Source organism: Betta splendens, chromosome 16 (genome assembly GCF_900634795.4).
Source record: "Betta splendens chromosome 16, fBetSpl5.4, whole genome shotgun sequence".
NCBI lineage: Eukaryota > Metazoa > Chordata > Actinopteri > Anabantiformes > Osphronemidae > Betta > Betta splendens.
Window position 1 is genome coordinate 10,200,935 of NC_040896.2, and position 14,724 is coordinate 10,215,658.

General features: G+C 47.4%; 1 protein-coding gene and 1 long non-coding RNA gene across 12 annotated transcripts in view; one reads left to right on the forward strand and one right to left on the reverse strand.

The window, feature by feature from the left end:
- grik3 (glutamate ionotropic receptor kainate type subunit 3) overlaps positions 1 to 14,479 on the reverse strand; it is a 65,303-nt gene extending 50,824 nt beyond the window's left edge. The window contains exon 1 of the mRNA XM_029130487.3: positions 13,481 to 14,479. Within this exon, the coding sequence (XP_028986320.1) occupies positions 13,481 to 13,595 (115 nt within the window). The 5' untranslated portion in view covers positions 13,596 to 14,479. The remainder of the gene's footprint in view (positions 1 to 13,480) is intronic.
- Positions 1 to 14,724, forward strand: part of LOC129603124 (uncharacterized) — a 179,541-nt gene that overhangs the window by 109,733 nt on the left and 55,084 nt on the right. For 7 of the 11 annotated variants that reach the window (XR_008692765.1, XR_008692768.1, XR_008692764.1 and 4 more), the window contains 2 exons: positions 8,889 to 8,986; positions 9,224 to 9,290. This is a non-coding gene — a long non-coding RNA (uncharacterized LOC129603124). Of the gene's footprint in view, positions 1 to 3,528; positions 4,178 to 8,888; positions 8,987 to 9,223; positions 9,291 to 14,724 lie in introns of those variants that run through there. The other 4 variants (XR_008692771.1, XR_008692770.1, XR_008692769.1 and 1 more) reach the window with 3 other exon arrangements.

The window sequence follows — 14,724 nt, forward strand, 5'->3', positions numbered from 1 at the left end:
TTACACTCCATCCAGCCAAAATCTGTCCAGTGTTTACTCTGTGCTTGCCCTCTCACATTACCCCAAGTGCCATGCTTGACAGGAAGATTATGAAAGACGCCAGTCCAGACGCTGCTGAGGTGTGTGTGTGCATGTGTGGTGTTGGTGTTAAACTGGGCCGTGATACTCGCCACTACAGAACCAATCAGGTGTTCATAATGGATGACTTGTCTCACTTCCCTCCTTGCGTGATGCCATAGAAACCCTGGATAACACACGGTCTTATCTGTGTGTGTGTGTGTGTGTGTGTGTGTGTGTGTGTGTGTTTACAAGAAGGATGGAGAGAATCTTCTGTGTATTTTTAAAGTGTAATTTTCCAACGAGTTTCACTTCACATCAGCGCTCTCTATGATCAGCGCTGATCATGAACTTGGTGGGAAACTTCTAGACTCACTTTTTCAATTAAACCCTGTCAAAGAGCATGACAAGCATGAGGTGATATGAGAGCAAGTGGAATGCATATTCCTTTGATAATTAAGGAGAAACAAGAGCGAAGAGCAGGAACACTCTGTTTGAACAAACTTTGCTCTGATTACATTTGCACACACTTTAACTTGGCTCTGGCATAAATGTAATTGAAGGTCGTTTCTCATGTGTCAAGTGGAAAGATGCCGAGTGAAACGCCGGCTCGCTAATAATACTCATGTGCAATGATAATGTTTACACTCAGCTGGATGCGAGCACAGTCACTCTGTTCCAGAGGGATTTAAGCCGAAAGAGCCTGAGGGGCTGGCGAACAGGCCTAAAAATATGTTGAAGCACAAGTTAATAACCTGTAACCACATGCTGACTCCTACTTTTGAGCTGAACTCGGTGAAGAAAACAAGTAGCTGCCATATTTTCCTGACCTCAGTGGGCGACATCTTAAATCTCTGGACACGTTGATCACAGCGACCACATGCCAACAGCCAACCCCAATTTATTTCCACATTCCCAGCTGCTGCGGAGGTTAGAAAAAGGAAGTGTTGTCTGGTAGACACTCAATATTAACCTCTCATACTGGTGGGGCCAAGGCCATAATCACCCACAGTTACTGCCTTTCTATTTAACAATCATGTTTCCAGAGGCCTCTGAACAGCTTTGTCCATTTGTAGGAGATAATTACTATTTACAGTTATTTACACCATCTGCCTGGTGTGTCGTCGGTTCTGCTGTCTGATCCAGACTCCCATCGCTGCCCGTGAAGCCGAGATGATCTGGGATTATTCACAGATCACTAACGGATTGTTCATTTTTCTTCTCTGGGGACGACAGCACAATCCGTCCCGTCAGCTATTGTCTTTTTCCATCGGTGTGGTTTCCAGTATATCAGTCATGGGTCCAGTCTTCACCTGTGGCCTACAGTATAAACACCGTAGACACTTTGTTATAGCTTTTTCAGCTGTCCAAACTGCAGAAAGGTAACTTGGACAAAAGCCATCGCACTGGCAAACATCAGTAAAATGTAATAAGTGTGCAGCATGCAGCCTTTAATAGCACTGCATCGCTAAAGCCTCTCTAAATTCTCCTCAGCCTCCTCTACATCGTCCCTGACATCAGTGGGTGTAAGCTGTGTCTGCTTTAAACATTGCATTTGCTCTATCAATGTTTGGCCTTTGTTTTTCCAGCCCCAACAAGACACTCAAGTTAAATGATCTGAGAACGCAGCACTGACAGTCTCCCTGTCACAATACGGAGTTTCTTCTGAGAGAAAATCCAAAATAACATGTCTTCCCAGGCACAAGCATGCTCACAGGCATCCAGCTACAGCTTGTCAACAAAATGACATGCCTTACTTTGAACTGAGGTGAGTGTATCTGTCTCCAGCAGTGACACATTACCAGGGAGGTGAGAAGCTTTGCAAGGTATTACATATTATTCAGCCCGTGAAAGATGAAAACAGCGAGCTTGGACAGTGGGCCCAGGACTCATCCTGTTGCATCACTCGGTGACGAAAAACGTACAAAACAGGAATTTGAAGAAGCAGATTGGCTGGAAAGCACATACAATAACATTAGAACAAACGGAGCCGAGTGTCAATTCGATGTCGAATCAAACATGCTGAGGAGTTAAGTGACGCTCCTTTCTGCGCTTATTAGTTCCAGTTTGTCTGGAAATGTAGTCGTCATGTGCACAGAGCTGCCGTCAGGTCTAAAAGCAACACAGACGTAGTCGTTTATGCTACAGCGTATTTTTCAGTGCACAGGAGGAACAGTATTAGAACATCAGCAGCTTGTTTGTTGAGAGCCTCTTCTTCACACTCTGTATTATTAGATCAGAAAGCGTGTGTGTGTGTGTGTGTGTGTGTGTGTGTGTGTGTGTGTGTGTGTGTGTGTGAACCTCTGTCCTTGTATCTGCTGGTTGTCTTCACTTACACTTTACTGTATGTGATCAAGTTTTCACTATTTAACCACTCAACATATAAGAATAGTTAGGCGTTATATTTAGAATTGGCGTGTCTTCATCAGCGTTAGGTACTGTAGCTGAGCAGAGCTGCTATAAACCAAGGCGAGCCCTTGTTTACCCTGGTACAGCTCCCTTCACGGACCCTTGACAAAGCCAATATTTTCTGAGGCTTCCACTGTGACGCGCTGTGAATACCTTGACTCATTTCTCGACTGAACAAATATGTAATGTTACGACAGGGCACCCATCTGCTGCAGCCCTCATGTAAATACATGTGCTCAATATGACGGCGGAATTATTCTTCAATACAATAGCACATCTCTGGCACAGTATAGTCTGAGCCTGCACAGCGTTGATACCGAGTCCTATTTCATTTGCGAGCCATGACATCGCACTCTTTATCAAAGCGAGGAGAGGGAAAAATAGTCATGTTTTATGCTCAAAGTCAAGTAAACAAGCAGCAGGTGAAATCGCTGAAACTGTAAAGCAAATGTAGATTGAAGATTATACAAAAAGAAGAAAGCAGAAGCTTGCATAGGAGTGACACACGGAGGACTTCGCTTTTACATTTGGCATAAGGGACATAAAGATAAGACACAAAAGCAATAAAAGATACCAACAAACAACCCTGTCACTGCCATGACTGGTGAAAATTAAATAGGCTGGCATGCACTTAAATCCAACTGCAAACATCACAAACAGCAGGCAAGCTGTTGTACCACGCAGGGATCGTCCTTTGCATTTAAAGGCTCACTCCATACAGTACTGTACTGTATGTGTCATGTGTGATGGGATGTCCTGTGCAGTGGGTGAATGAAAAGGTGCTGCTGGGCTGGAGCCACTGGAGGTCAACTACCTGTCGTGGGGAGAAGCTGTACTCGCGTATGTGAAGACCTGCTGGGCCTGAAACGAGGAGCACAAATCAGAACCACAGAGCCCCAGACAACATCTGTGTCCGATGCACGGTGTGTCAGAGCTGATCTGTGACGCTGAGCCAAGACAGATGGAAGCTGGCGTCACTACAGACATGCTAATCTTCCAGGTTAAAGGCTATTAAGTTATTTTGAAAGACCGAAAAAACTAAAATGTTACTTCCTTCTTCAGTGCCAGAACAGAAATAGTGAAGAAGAACTAGACGCCAGCGAGAATGATGGATACACTGTGGATAGAATGAGCATCTGTGCTTCCTGCTACTGGATGACTGACCACCTCATCTTCAGGCCATTAAGATGATGGATCCTGACCCCTGACCTTCGACCTCTACGCGCCTTTGGCCTTGCAGGGCACATTAGCACACATAGACAGAAAACAACAGTTCAGCATAATGTGCTGCTTTCTGGCGGATTTACAGCATGTACAGAATGTTTTTCTGATAATTAAAAAAATATATTCATATGTAAAATGAATACTGCAATTGAGTAATACATTTTTTTCTGTATTTTTTTGGCACAATAATCAATAAACAAACCTTTAAATTCTTCAATATCACACATCCCGGGTCCTAACCCACAGCTGTCCGATGCAGAGTTCAAAGAACCGCGGCAAATTAATGTCAGACGGTGGATCATGGATGTGGGCGCAAGTCTCACCTTTAAGAAATTCAAGTGTCAACGAAGGCTGATGCCAAGACATAAAAATAATTAATTCCGCCTTTGATTTGATGAGTTCCACACCTCGGGCAGTTCAGCCCACATCAGCTATATGAATCGATAACCTGGGCCAGAGCCCCCGGACTTCTCTGTTCTGACTGCTTTAACTTTCAATCATGTCTACTAACTAAATGATTAGAAACGCCACGATGGTAATTATTTTCCACTCATTAGAAGAGACATTACTCTGCGTCCGTTTGCAGCTACTGGCGCTGCCAGAGACGAGGAGAAAGAAGAATTTCATTGACGTCATTGATGAACGTTTTGGAGACTTTCCTTTGACTCCTATTTGTGCTGCATTGTTGCCTTTCTTTTATAACACATCCCCTTCATGTCACGTCAAGTGTGTACATTCTGAGAAGCAACCGGGGAAGTCGAGTGGCGCCTTCTGGGCTATGAGATGGCAGCACACTGGACAATAAAGCAGACATGGGGGACAATTATAAAGTGCGGCGCAATCAAGGGGGTTCCTGACAGACCAAGCAAGGTCTGATGAGCCAAGTGTGTCACTCCGGAGCTCCAGGGCTCCACAGCTAATCAGCCACCAAGGAGGGGCTCGAGGGGCGTGATCACTCAAGCCCTCCATCACCACGCGGGGAGGAAAGCAATCACCAGCCCATTTTCATGTGCTGTTATTCCCACCCCCTACCTTCAACCTCGGAAATCAAGGTGCACAGATGACCAGGGAAGCACTAGATGGAGGCAAGGATGACTGGTGGGTGCAATCAAATGAAGTGTTAAAAAAAAAAAAAAGAACGAAAAAGCGTTTGGTTCTGCAAGCGCTTTATTCAAGCTATTTAAAATCTTTAAATAATCAGATGGATTGGGAACATGAGGGGGAACCATGCTGAATGGGGCTCAATTGCTTTCCAACCGGCAGCTCATGAGATCCCAGTGATTGGGCTTGCAAATTGAAATCTAAGTCTTGTAATGCAGCGCATTGAGGAGACACAAGTGGTGCAGGTCAGGAAAGGTGAGAGAAGGGGGTTCTCATTTTCCCCTGGTGGGAAATTAACACAATGAGCATATATTAGCAGGGTCAAATCTTCTGTCTGGCAAGAAAAGACGACGGCCGAGTGAATGAAGCCTAAACAAAAGCTTATCATTCACCCTCTTAGAAAGTACACGGCTTCACATAAATGCTTACTTCTTTTCTGGCGGGTGGACGACAAAAGGGGAAGAGAGGGGCCATCGTCACAGGAGGAAATGGCCTGACGAGACGCCGCTCAGCCTCCGCACACGCACCGCGGACATAATTGGAGGCAATATCTCCTACTGTGTTTTAGGTGAGACCCCGTCTCTGCACCGCGAGGCTCCGCGTGCACACGCCAGCCTCGGGCTTTGTGCCGGCGAATATCAAATCAACGCTGCACGTAATAAGTTGTATCAGCAATTAATTTGGTGATTTGGTTTGTGGAGAATTACCCTCAGTTTTCTTTTAGCTTTGAATTGCTTTTGTTCAAGCCAAAGCCACAAATGTACCAATTTATTATCACATAAGATTAAGTGACTATTTTTTTTCTGGAGTCTTTATAATTATAATCTTTTATTTACTGGATACTAAAATTCATGTGATTTGTAAGTTGAAGGCTTTTAATGACAGAAAAGGAATGGGTTTAGATTAATTGAAAGATAATTCTGTTTTAATGAAGCAATCCCGTTGACCTATTGATTCCTTTGAGTTTGAGTCCTGAGTTCATTCACTGTTCACTGAGAGCCTGCTCTTTTCTACCTCCACTGCCGCGGCCTGTGTTCTCCATACTGTAGGGTTGGGGCAACCACATTCAAAGTAATGACGCAGTCCTTTTCCCGACAGACGATTCATATTTGTGCCGTGCAGAGGGAGGCTGAGCAGGGCTTTAACTCTGCATTAATTCTGTCTTGCCAGCGTGATGCCAATTATCTTAAATGTGGTCAATGTTCTGATGGTTATAAATTTCTCCAAGAACCAATCAAGTTAACAGAAGCTCTTTAGTGCAAATGGGAAATGCACTGAAAGAGGTCTAGAGGAAAAGACTGAAATCTGGTTGTTTGATCCAGAAGAGAAGAAACGAGGGGAATGAGAGGTCTACTGTAGGTCAAAGGTGACGGCACCACAATGGTATCGTAACGTGTTTCACCCAGAGAAACCTCCCACTTATTCAATTTGTGACATTTCTAATGGACCTTTCCAGACATTTAGAAAATTGACATTTCTCAGCTGTGCTGCTGAATGTTCAGTAGGAATGTTCTTAATAGATTTGTATGTCTAGACGTGTAATCAGAGCATATGGCTTTTTGTTGATTGTTGAGTCGCGGTGTATTTTTGGCACGGTGGCCACATCTGAGGCCTAAAACGATGTTCAACGTTTACCGCGTTATAGCAGACGAGGCTTAAGGTTAGCGTCAACAGGCACCACAGTGTTTTACATGGATTCACACACGCTGCTAATAGCGCTATTGACTAAAATGGCAGAAGAAGCATTGTTTGCTTCGCCAATGGAAATAATCAGCCTAATACACTGCAGATGTTTCCTTAAATTTGCATATGATTATTCCAGCATTCCTTCAATTGATCCTTTTCATCAAACCAGATAATACTTGCTGATTGCAGACTATCTTGGTGCAGACAAATTTCATGGTATTATGCTCAGTCTTGATGCAAAGCAATTAGGGGCATAGTTCTGAGTTTGCCCAGTTTTATTCAGAAATTAGCTGCCTTTCACAGAATTAATTCTCCTTTATTTTGCAGTGAAAACACAGCTCTGGGTTTGGAGGGGTTAAAAGAGTGGGGATAATATAAAAAAGACTTTTCTTTGTATATTTGTTTCAGCTGGATGTTAGCCTGTGTATTTTGTTCAACCAGCTGATGAATTATGAGGGCGGCAATGGCAGATTGTTATTTCCCAATAACAATGGGAAGCATGGGAAGAGGTGTTGCTTTAGCCAGAGATGGCAATGCTGCTGTCTAAAATAACAACAGTGCAGGTGGAAAACTCTGGAGGCTAGATGCGAAAAACCAGAACCAATCGAGAGTGGAACGATGACGTAGGAGCGAAAGAGTCAGAAGCCCAATTCATCATGGGCTCTTTGTGTTCTGGATTCGAGTTCAGGAAACAAAAACACACACCTGCTTCAATGAATGACTAATCACATGCTGTAATTCTAGTTCATCAGCTGCCTGAGCGTAGTTTCTATGACAGCCGTCTCCATCTCTCAGGCCTCATCTGAAACAGGCTAACCTGCAGGACGGCTACCTTTCCTGGCTTCACATAAAAGCCCATTATTCATCCAAGCATCTAATAGCGTTACTAAAATGTACTGCCAGACGCAGTCCACCCACCATCTCTCCTCCGTCTCCCCTTGAATGATAATCTGTCTCGTTTCATACATCTGATGCCGGTAATATGCAGACAAGCTGTCCCCGGATGAGCCACAGGGGACCGGTTTGCGGTTAACCACACTGCTCTCTGGGGGCGACCTGGACAGAGGATCGGCAGCTGGTAAAGCGCTCGCTGAGGCAGGAGAGCCCGTCGGATTGTCTTGCGTGCACACATGGTGAGTGCTGAGTGGAATCTTCTGGGTATTAGATGTGTTAACTACATTGACATTGGCTTCCAACCTCCCGGCGATCCATCAGTGCAGGGACGTGCACGGGGGCAGGGAAGCTAACCCCTGACTGTAATGGACTTCCTGTGGTAGTCCTCGCATTTGTTACTGCTGGGATGAAAAGGGAAAGCAGGGAAAAAGAAAAGATGTGGAGGAAAGGATCTCTGTTTCCCCCCCGATATTTTTGGTGATAGCCATTCATTTGTAGTGGTTTTGCCCTGAAGAGGTTTGTCTTATCTGTTCCTTCTCGTCCTCTCTAGGGGGAAAATAGAGGGTGAGTCTTCTGTTGCCTACTCTCTCACAGTTGATTAGTAACTCCTGCTCTACCCCTACGCTCCAGGGATTCTGTGCCAGCTCCCCTTATACATCCCCTTGTCATGCACACACTCACACTCTGTCTCCTAAACACACACACACACGCACACTCGCGCACACACATCTCCCTACAGTCATGGAACAGCAATTTGAGGGAATCACACAACCAAGACCTGACATTTGCGGTGCACCTATAACAATGAGAGCTTGATTAAAAGGGCAGAATGAAAACGTGTCACGCCGCTTCCATTGTCCTTAGCCCGAGTTAAATGGGATTTAAACCTGTGCAATGCGGCTGATACCTCCACTGTCAAATCCTGATTGCTTTAAAGCGGCGAGAAGAAAAAGGTCTCGTTAAAGTAATGCATGCGCGTAACTGCGTCCAACCGCGGAGTCGGAGGTGACCACGTTTTACACCGAGCGTCTGGGGGCAGATAAGGACGGCGCTAACGAAGGGGGGGTGGGCCGGGCTAAAAGTGCTCCGGTGAGCGCCGGCGTGTTTGAAAGGCACAGGAATAAAGCGGAGTTTTATCTGGCTTGGGGGCGACGCACAAAAGGCAGCAGCATTGCAACGTGGCGGGTTTTAAAATTGGGATCAAAAGGTTCAAGCTAATTAACAAGCTAAATAAGAGTCCCCTAGCTTCATCTGCGCCTTCCTCCTCCCTGCGTCTCTGTGACTGCCATGGTGTGTGTGTGCTTTGCCAACATATACAGTGTGTCTTGGAAAGTGAAGACAAATTGCTCCCCGGGCTGAAATGTAAAAAATAATCACCAAATTACCTCCAACAAGATCATTCTAATTAACTATGTTATATTGCAACATGACCCCGAGAGCAAAATGCCCCCGTGATCAAGCTGTCGTCTAAAACTGTTTTGATGTTATTCGACTTTTTTTTTTTTTTTTTTTCGCAGCGGGGCCCCGAGGAGAGCGGAGATGGAGTCAAATGGAAAGGACAAGGGCACATAATAAAGACAAATGGCTCGAGCATGAAATTTGATTCATTGCCTTGGTACAGAAACATTCGCTGGGAAATAGTGGACACTGACATGGCACGAATTTCAAAACACTGTCAAACCCGAAACGCACGTCTTACTGTAACGTCGTTAGGCTTCCGGGGGGGGGGGGGGTCGCTACATATCAGTCTAAAGGTTTAAAAGGTTGGCTTGCCAGAATTAGCAAATACTATTTCAGCCACTGTGCTGGTATTGAGTCATGCAGATTTATTTATTTTGGGCCCATCTTTCAGGCTGTGCCGTGTGAACGCAGGATGAAGTCCGAGCAGCTCAACGAGTAACGAGGCCAACAGGAACGAGGTGGGTCAGCTTTCAGTTGTTCCAGGAGGCGATGGGAAAACATATGCCTGCAGCAGACCTTTCACTGCAGAGCACCCACTTTGTACTGTGGCATGATATGAAAACACCATCTGGTGCGTGAGCAGCGGCTACCGGGCTAAGCTAACGGGGGCTAGAGAGGGGCCCGCTGTGTCACAGGATTATCATTCTGTTTGGTAGATCCCCTCTATTAGCCCCTGGTGGCTCGGATTATTGGATGATCATTATTATGTGTGACTGAACAAGGAGCTAAGTACCTGCACTTCTCTGACGCAGTTAAGTCTTGTTAGTGTTAGTGATCACACGTATTATGAGCACATTTGAGAGCATTAGGCCTTTATTGCACCTTGTCTGGGATATTAACACGCATAAAATCCGTCGACTTGGACTCACACGGTGCCTTTAATACATTTTAACTGGCTTTACTGACTTAACTTCAAAAAAATCGCCCTGGAGCACATATTTGTTCGTGGCAGTGGAATGTTCCTTTTTTTGTTGTTGTTTTTTTTAAATGCGTCTAAACAGAATCACAGGCAGCGGCACATTCAGAGACGAGGCCCGCTGCTCAACAAAACGAACATCTGCCGTTTCTCATCAGCGGGATTGAAGCTAATGACGAGCCGCGAGTTTGCTGACGGAGAGAATGGAATTGGATTGTGTACAAGAGGCCCAGAGAGACCAGACATATGCTCTGGAAACGGCTGCGGATGGAGCGGGCTTTAAATATAGTGTGTGTCCGCGTGTGGAAGCTAAGAAAATACGTGTCGGCAGTTTGTTTGCGGGGCGGATGGAGGGGAGCGCGTGGGTGCAGGTGGAGCAGCCTTCGCCCTCCTCCTCCTCCTCCTCCTCCTCCTCCAGCACGCGTCATGAGGGTTCTCCCTCCGTGTCATCCCGCGTGACCTCAGCCTTTGTTCAGACGCACCACGACAGCCCTCTTCCTGCTTCCTCTCTGTGTCTAGGGACAGATTAAATTTAGATGAATATGAAATATTCATTCACACTCAACTGATGCCCATCTTAATTTTATACAGCTTTCGCTGCCACGTCGCCTCATTGTTCTTGTTCTCTTTACCCATCATGCCGTCCTCCTGCGGGCGATAGCGAGTATAAACCCCCTCTGTTGCGGTTTTACGTCGCAAAGCACCGATGCAGCTTTTTGTGGCCTCCTAAAGTATTTGTGAGTCATTTCGGATGAGACACGTGCAGGGTGGCGGTCGCTCGCTGCAGCTCGCTAGGAGCTAATCACATGAAAACTTCTCAGTCTCCCGCTCCGCTGCTGGTGCGGGGATAAAGACAAGCCTCTGAAGTGGCTATTTGTTTGGAGACTTCAAGCAGAAGTGGTGACCACAAACCCGATTTATCCCGTTGAAGCTTCTGAGTGGTCACACTTTCAAGTGCTGCACATTTGTCAGCTTATATTTAAATGTAAGGGGCTACAACAATCCAGCGTGGAGTCACGGCTGCCTGGAGCAGTTCTGTTACTGTAACACGCACGCACGCGGCGCGGCGCTGCAGCAGAGTGACGACCCGAGAAAATGAAATCAACACGAAATCACGGGAGAAATTGATTAAGTGGCAGTGATTAAGTGTGTTAAGTATCAGGTAGATCAAGTAATTGATTATTCAATGGATCCCTGTCAGGCAGTGAATAACTTCACTGAGAGAGAAAAGAGACAACGCACGATGTATTTATTCCATCAACCCACAGACCACATGCAGATCAGCAGTCTGTCATTCTGTACATGTATGAACGTTTTCTATTCATTTACCTGATGGAGGAGGAAGCAATGCATGCAGGGAAACTGAGCGCGCACACAGAACAAAGCACAAACAGCGCTCCAGTGTCAAACCCTCGGATCACTGCGTCTGCCGTGTGTTTTAAGAGACCAGACTCGAACCCACGCTGGCGAGAACATTTGTTTCTGAGCCGAAATGGTTCCTAGATGAGATTCGACGTTGCAAAACATGTCAGCGGGGGGGGGTGAAAGACAAGCGGAGAGGCAACTAAAAGGAAGCCCAGCGTGGAGGAGGACAAATGCAGGAGGAGTGGCCTTCGATCCACTCTGACGGATGAAATCTGTAGAATGAGACGGCGCGACCATCTGGCCCCAACTTTCAGCAAAGCGCTGTAAGAGCACTGAAATCAATGGCAACAACTCCGCGTCGGATGCCCACCATTGCCCAGATGGTGTGCTTGGAGGACGGGCAGGCCACCTCACCGAGAGCAGGCACGAGAGCAGGCACCGGAGCCCCGCTCAAACACCACCGCCCACTTCCACCGCTCCTCACCGCTTTGTTTGTGCTAGAGCGACGGTGACGGAGCCCTCTGTTGGTTTTAGCGGGGCGGCGGTGACACGGCGTAAGTGCCTCATAACAACACACACACACACACACACACACACACACACACACACACACACACACACACACACACACACACACACACACACACCCTCCCATGTGTCCTCCATTACAACGGCTTCACTTATTAGTTCGACTATGAGACAATAATATCAACATTTCCACACGAGCTCACGCTTTTAAAATAAATCATAAACACACGTGGCGTCGTTTTGGCACCGAGGGAAATTCAGCATCCTTCTCTTGTATGTTCCCGTTCGCAGCTTGTCGTACAATTTCAGGAACACACACACACACAAAAGGAAAAATGCTCCTGCACCACAAGCAATGATAGATTCTATAAAAAGCAATAGTGCCAGTGTAGCACATTTCAAGGTAAATTTGTCTCAGCACTTTGACATTTTTAAAAACAAAGCCTGTCAAGTCTATTTCAGGTCTTCATTTGAGCTGCTGCCACAAGTAGAAAAAAGGGAAAAACAACGTCCTTTTGACCAAACGGCTTCGGTTCACATCAGCGCAGGCAGCTCACAGGGTCTGGGCTCTTCATCTCATATTGCCAGCGTGGCTCTTTGGCCTGGCAGACGACGCTCAGCACGATGTGTCCTGCATTTGTCTTTAGATTTTTTACCCCAAATACTATAAATCATATAGAAGATTTCCCTCAAAGTTCCAGGGCTGAGCAGTGCCGTTATACATCATCCAGTTGAAGTCTAATAACTTTAATTGGATTTAATTTAGCCTTTCATTGACCAACCACTGAGCCTGACGGGAATTATGAATTACAAAATCGGAAGGGGATGTTGGTGATTTGTAGATGTCACAGGAGATGGAGCTGCTTTGAAAAGGCCATTTACTAGAATATGGGAAAAGTCGGGGTTTTTCGTAGCAGTTATTCACTTCCAGCCATCATTTATACCTCCAAGACAAAAAGCCTGGTGCCATTAGGATGCTCTCACTCTCCCCGCCCGTGCTCCGGCTGTTGTAGTGCTATGTTAATGCGGGCCAGTGCCATTTTGAGTAATTGTACTTCGTGGCACTCTGCCAAATGTCAAAAACGATTTGCCTTGTGACGAAACCCGTATTGATCTTCATTCTGCTCCTGTCTCTTGGCGGCGCTAAACGTTTCATCGCGTTGCCAGGCTCCGAATGACAATTCTCACATTGTTCCTCCGTGAGCGATGGGAAGAGACAACGCCGACCCGAGCCCTGTATTTTCCTGTGACTCAAGGTGCGACGGCGGCGGCGGCATCAACACGCGATCAGACTGCGATCAAAATGACACTGCTGTGTGTTTTCTCTGCTTTGCGTTGACGTGATCACAATTTAGAGGATGCAAACTTTATTAACGCCCTGATTGAATCCTGATGGAAACTTTCTGGTGCGTAATTCCTCATCAGACGCATCAGATTTTAATTTAACAGACTGTGTTAAAACTAACTTCCACGAGCCGTGGCAGTGAGCCCGAACTCAGCCCGTGACTCAACACGCTGGCTGCAGAAAACGGACCAGACGGAACCGGGTGCATAGAGGTCACGCTCACCCTCACCGCGTCTCTGCGTGGGCTCCATGCGGAGACGGCGTTCGTGGTGCTTATGGGGAAAAGCCCGTGACGATGAGCTCAGTGGTTCCCCACAAACAAACACTCGCTCGTGGACCGAGAGAGCCGAGCGGCCGCTCGTTCACTCCGTCCGCCGTGCGCCGCCGCCGCGGACGCGGACCCGCATGGAAATGAGCCGCGCGGGGAGCAACTTTCAAGGTTACAATACGAGAGCGAGCGCGCGCGCGTGCAGATGTAAATGTGGACAACTTACCTATTCGAATAACATGAGGCATCCCGTAAGAGTAATGAATCCAAAAGAGACACGCCGTCAGCGACGTCCAGTATTCCCACACCGCACTCCGCGGGGACAGACAAGTATCTCGCATGGCTGTAAAGTCGCGGGATCCACTTTTTCAAAATTCCGGGGACGACTCAGAACTGTTCCTCAGAACTGAACTCGACGGAACATGTATGGGTTTGGGCGCCTGCGACGAACGTGCGCTCATGGTACTTGGTGCCACATTCCCCCAGTATTGGCTCTTCTTGTTTTGCGGTTACTCACAAATCTAAGCGCGGCTCGTTCGGATCGCAGCTCCCGCTCCGTCACAGGCGGATCAGTGAGACACCTGCGAACCAGGCTGCTGCAATTAGCCCGCAGGAGTCTGCCCCCTCCTACCGTCCGCGCTCTCTGTCTATTCGCAAGTCAGCGGCCGAGCCGGACTCCCGCGCCGCTTCTGCGCCTGCGGAACTTCGGGTCGCCTCGCACGATTCTGCCCCCGAGAGACGGAGGAGAAGCGTTGCGCGTCGCGCGCGCGGAGGGCGATTCTAACGCGCTCGAGAGGTTTGAAAAACGCTCGGTGCAGTTTTCTCAGCGCGCTCTCTCATCGCAGCGCTGCCAACAGTTCGCACAACAGAGGTACTTTGTGCAGGTGGAAAAGGCTCCTCTCCAGTTGCGCGCGGCGGCGGCGGTTAAAGCGCGTCCCAACGCGTCCTGAAAGGCTCCTTGTTGCCCCGCGTTCGTTTGAAAAAAAGCTCTGGTAGTTGGAGCTGGAGGGAGAGCTCGTGCAGGAAGCCGTGCGTGTGCGTGCGTCTGACGAGCCTCCCGTTCCGCGGTGCCACTAGAGGCACGCGTCGTTACGCATACTCGTCAACTATGTCCAAGAAGTATTTTACGGAGGTGAGAGGCAGCAGCCGCCCAGGCCGCTGTACGTTCAGCTGCTGTACTCACAGTAGCTGCTCAGTGGTAACACATTCACTGATAGACTCACATTTATGATTTGCGTTCTCACAAATGTCAGAAACGCCTTATTGCTTATTTCATAAAGATAGAAATGAAAGGTTTGTCCTTCCCGGGGGCAAAATGGGGGGAGCGCTCCCACCTCCACCCAGCTGCCTGCAGCCCCCTGAATGGAACGGATCATTTGCATGGGGAAAGTATGAGCTGAGGATGGGTCCACTGACAAAGCAGGCTTCTTATGGGCATGTGAGACATCCCGTCCGTGTCAACGAGCACAT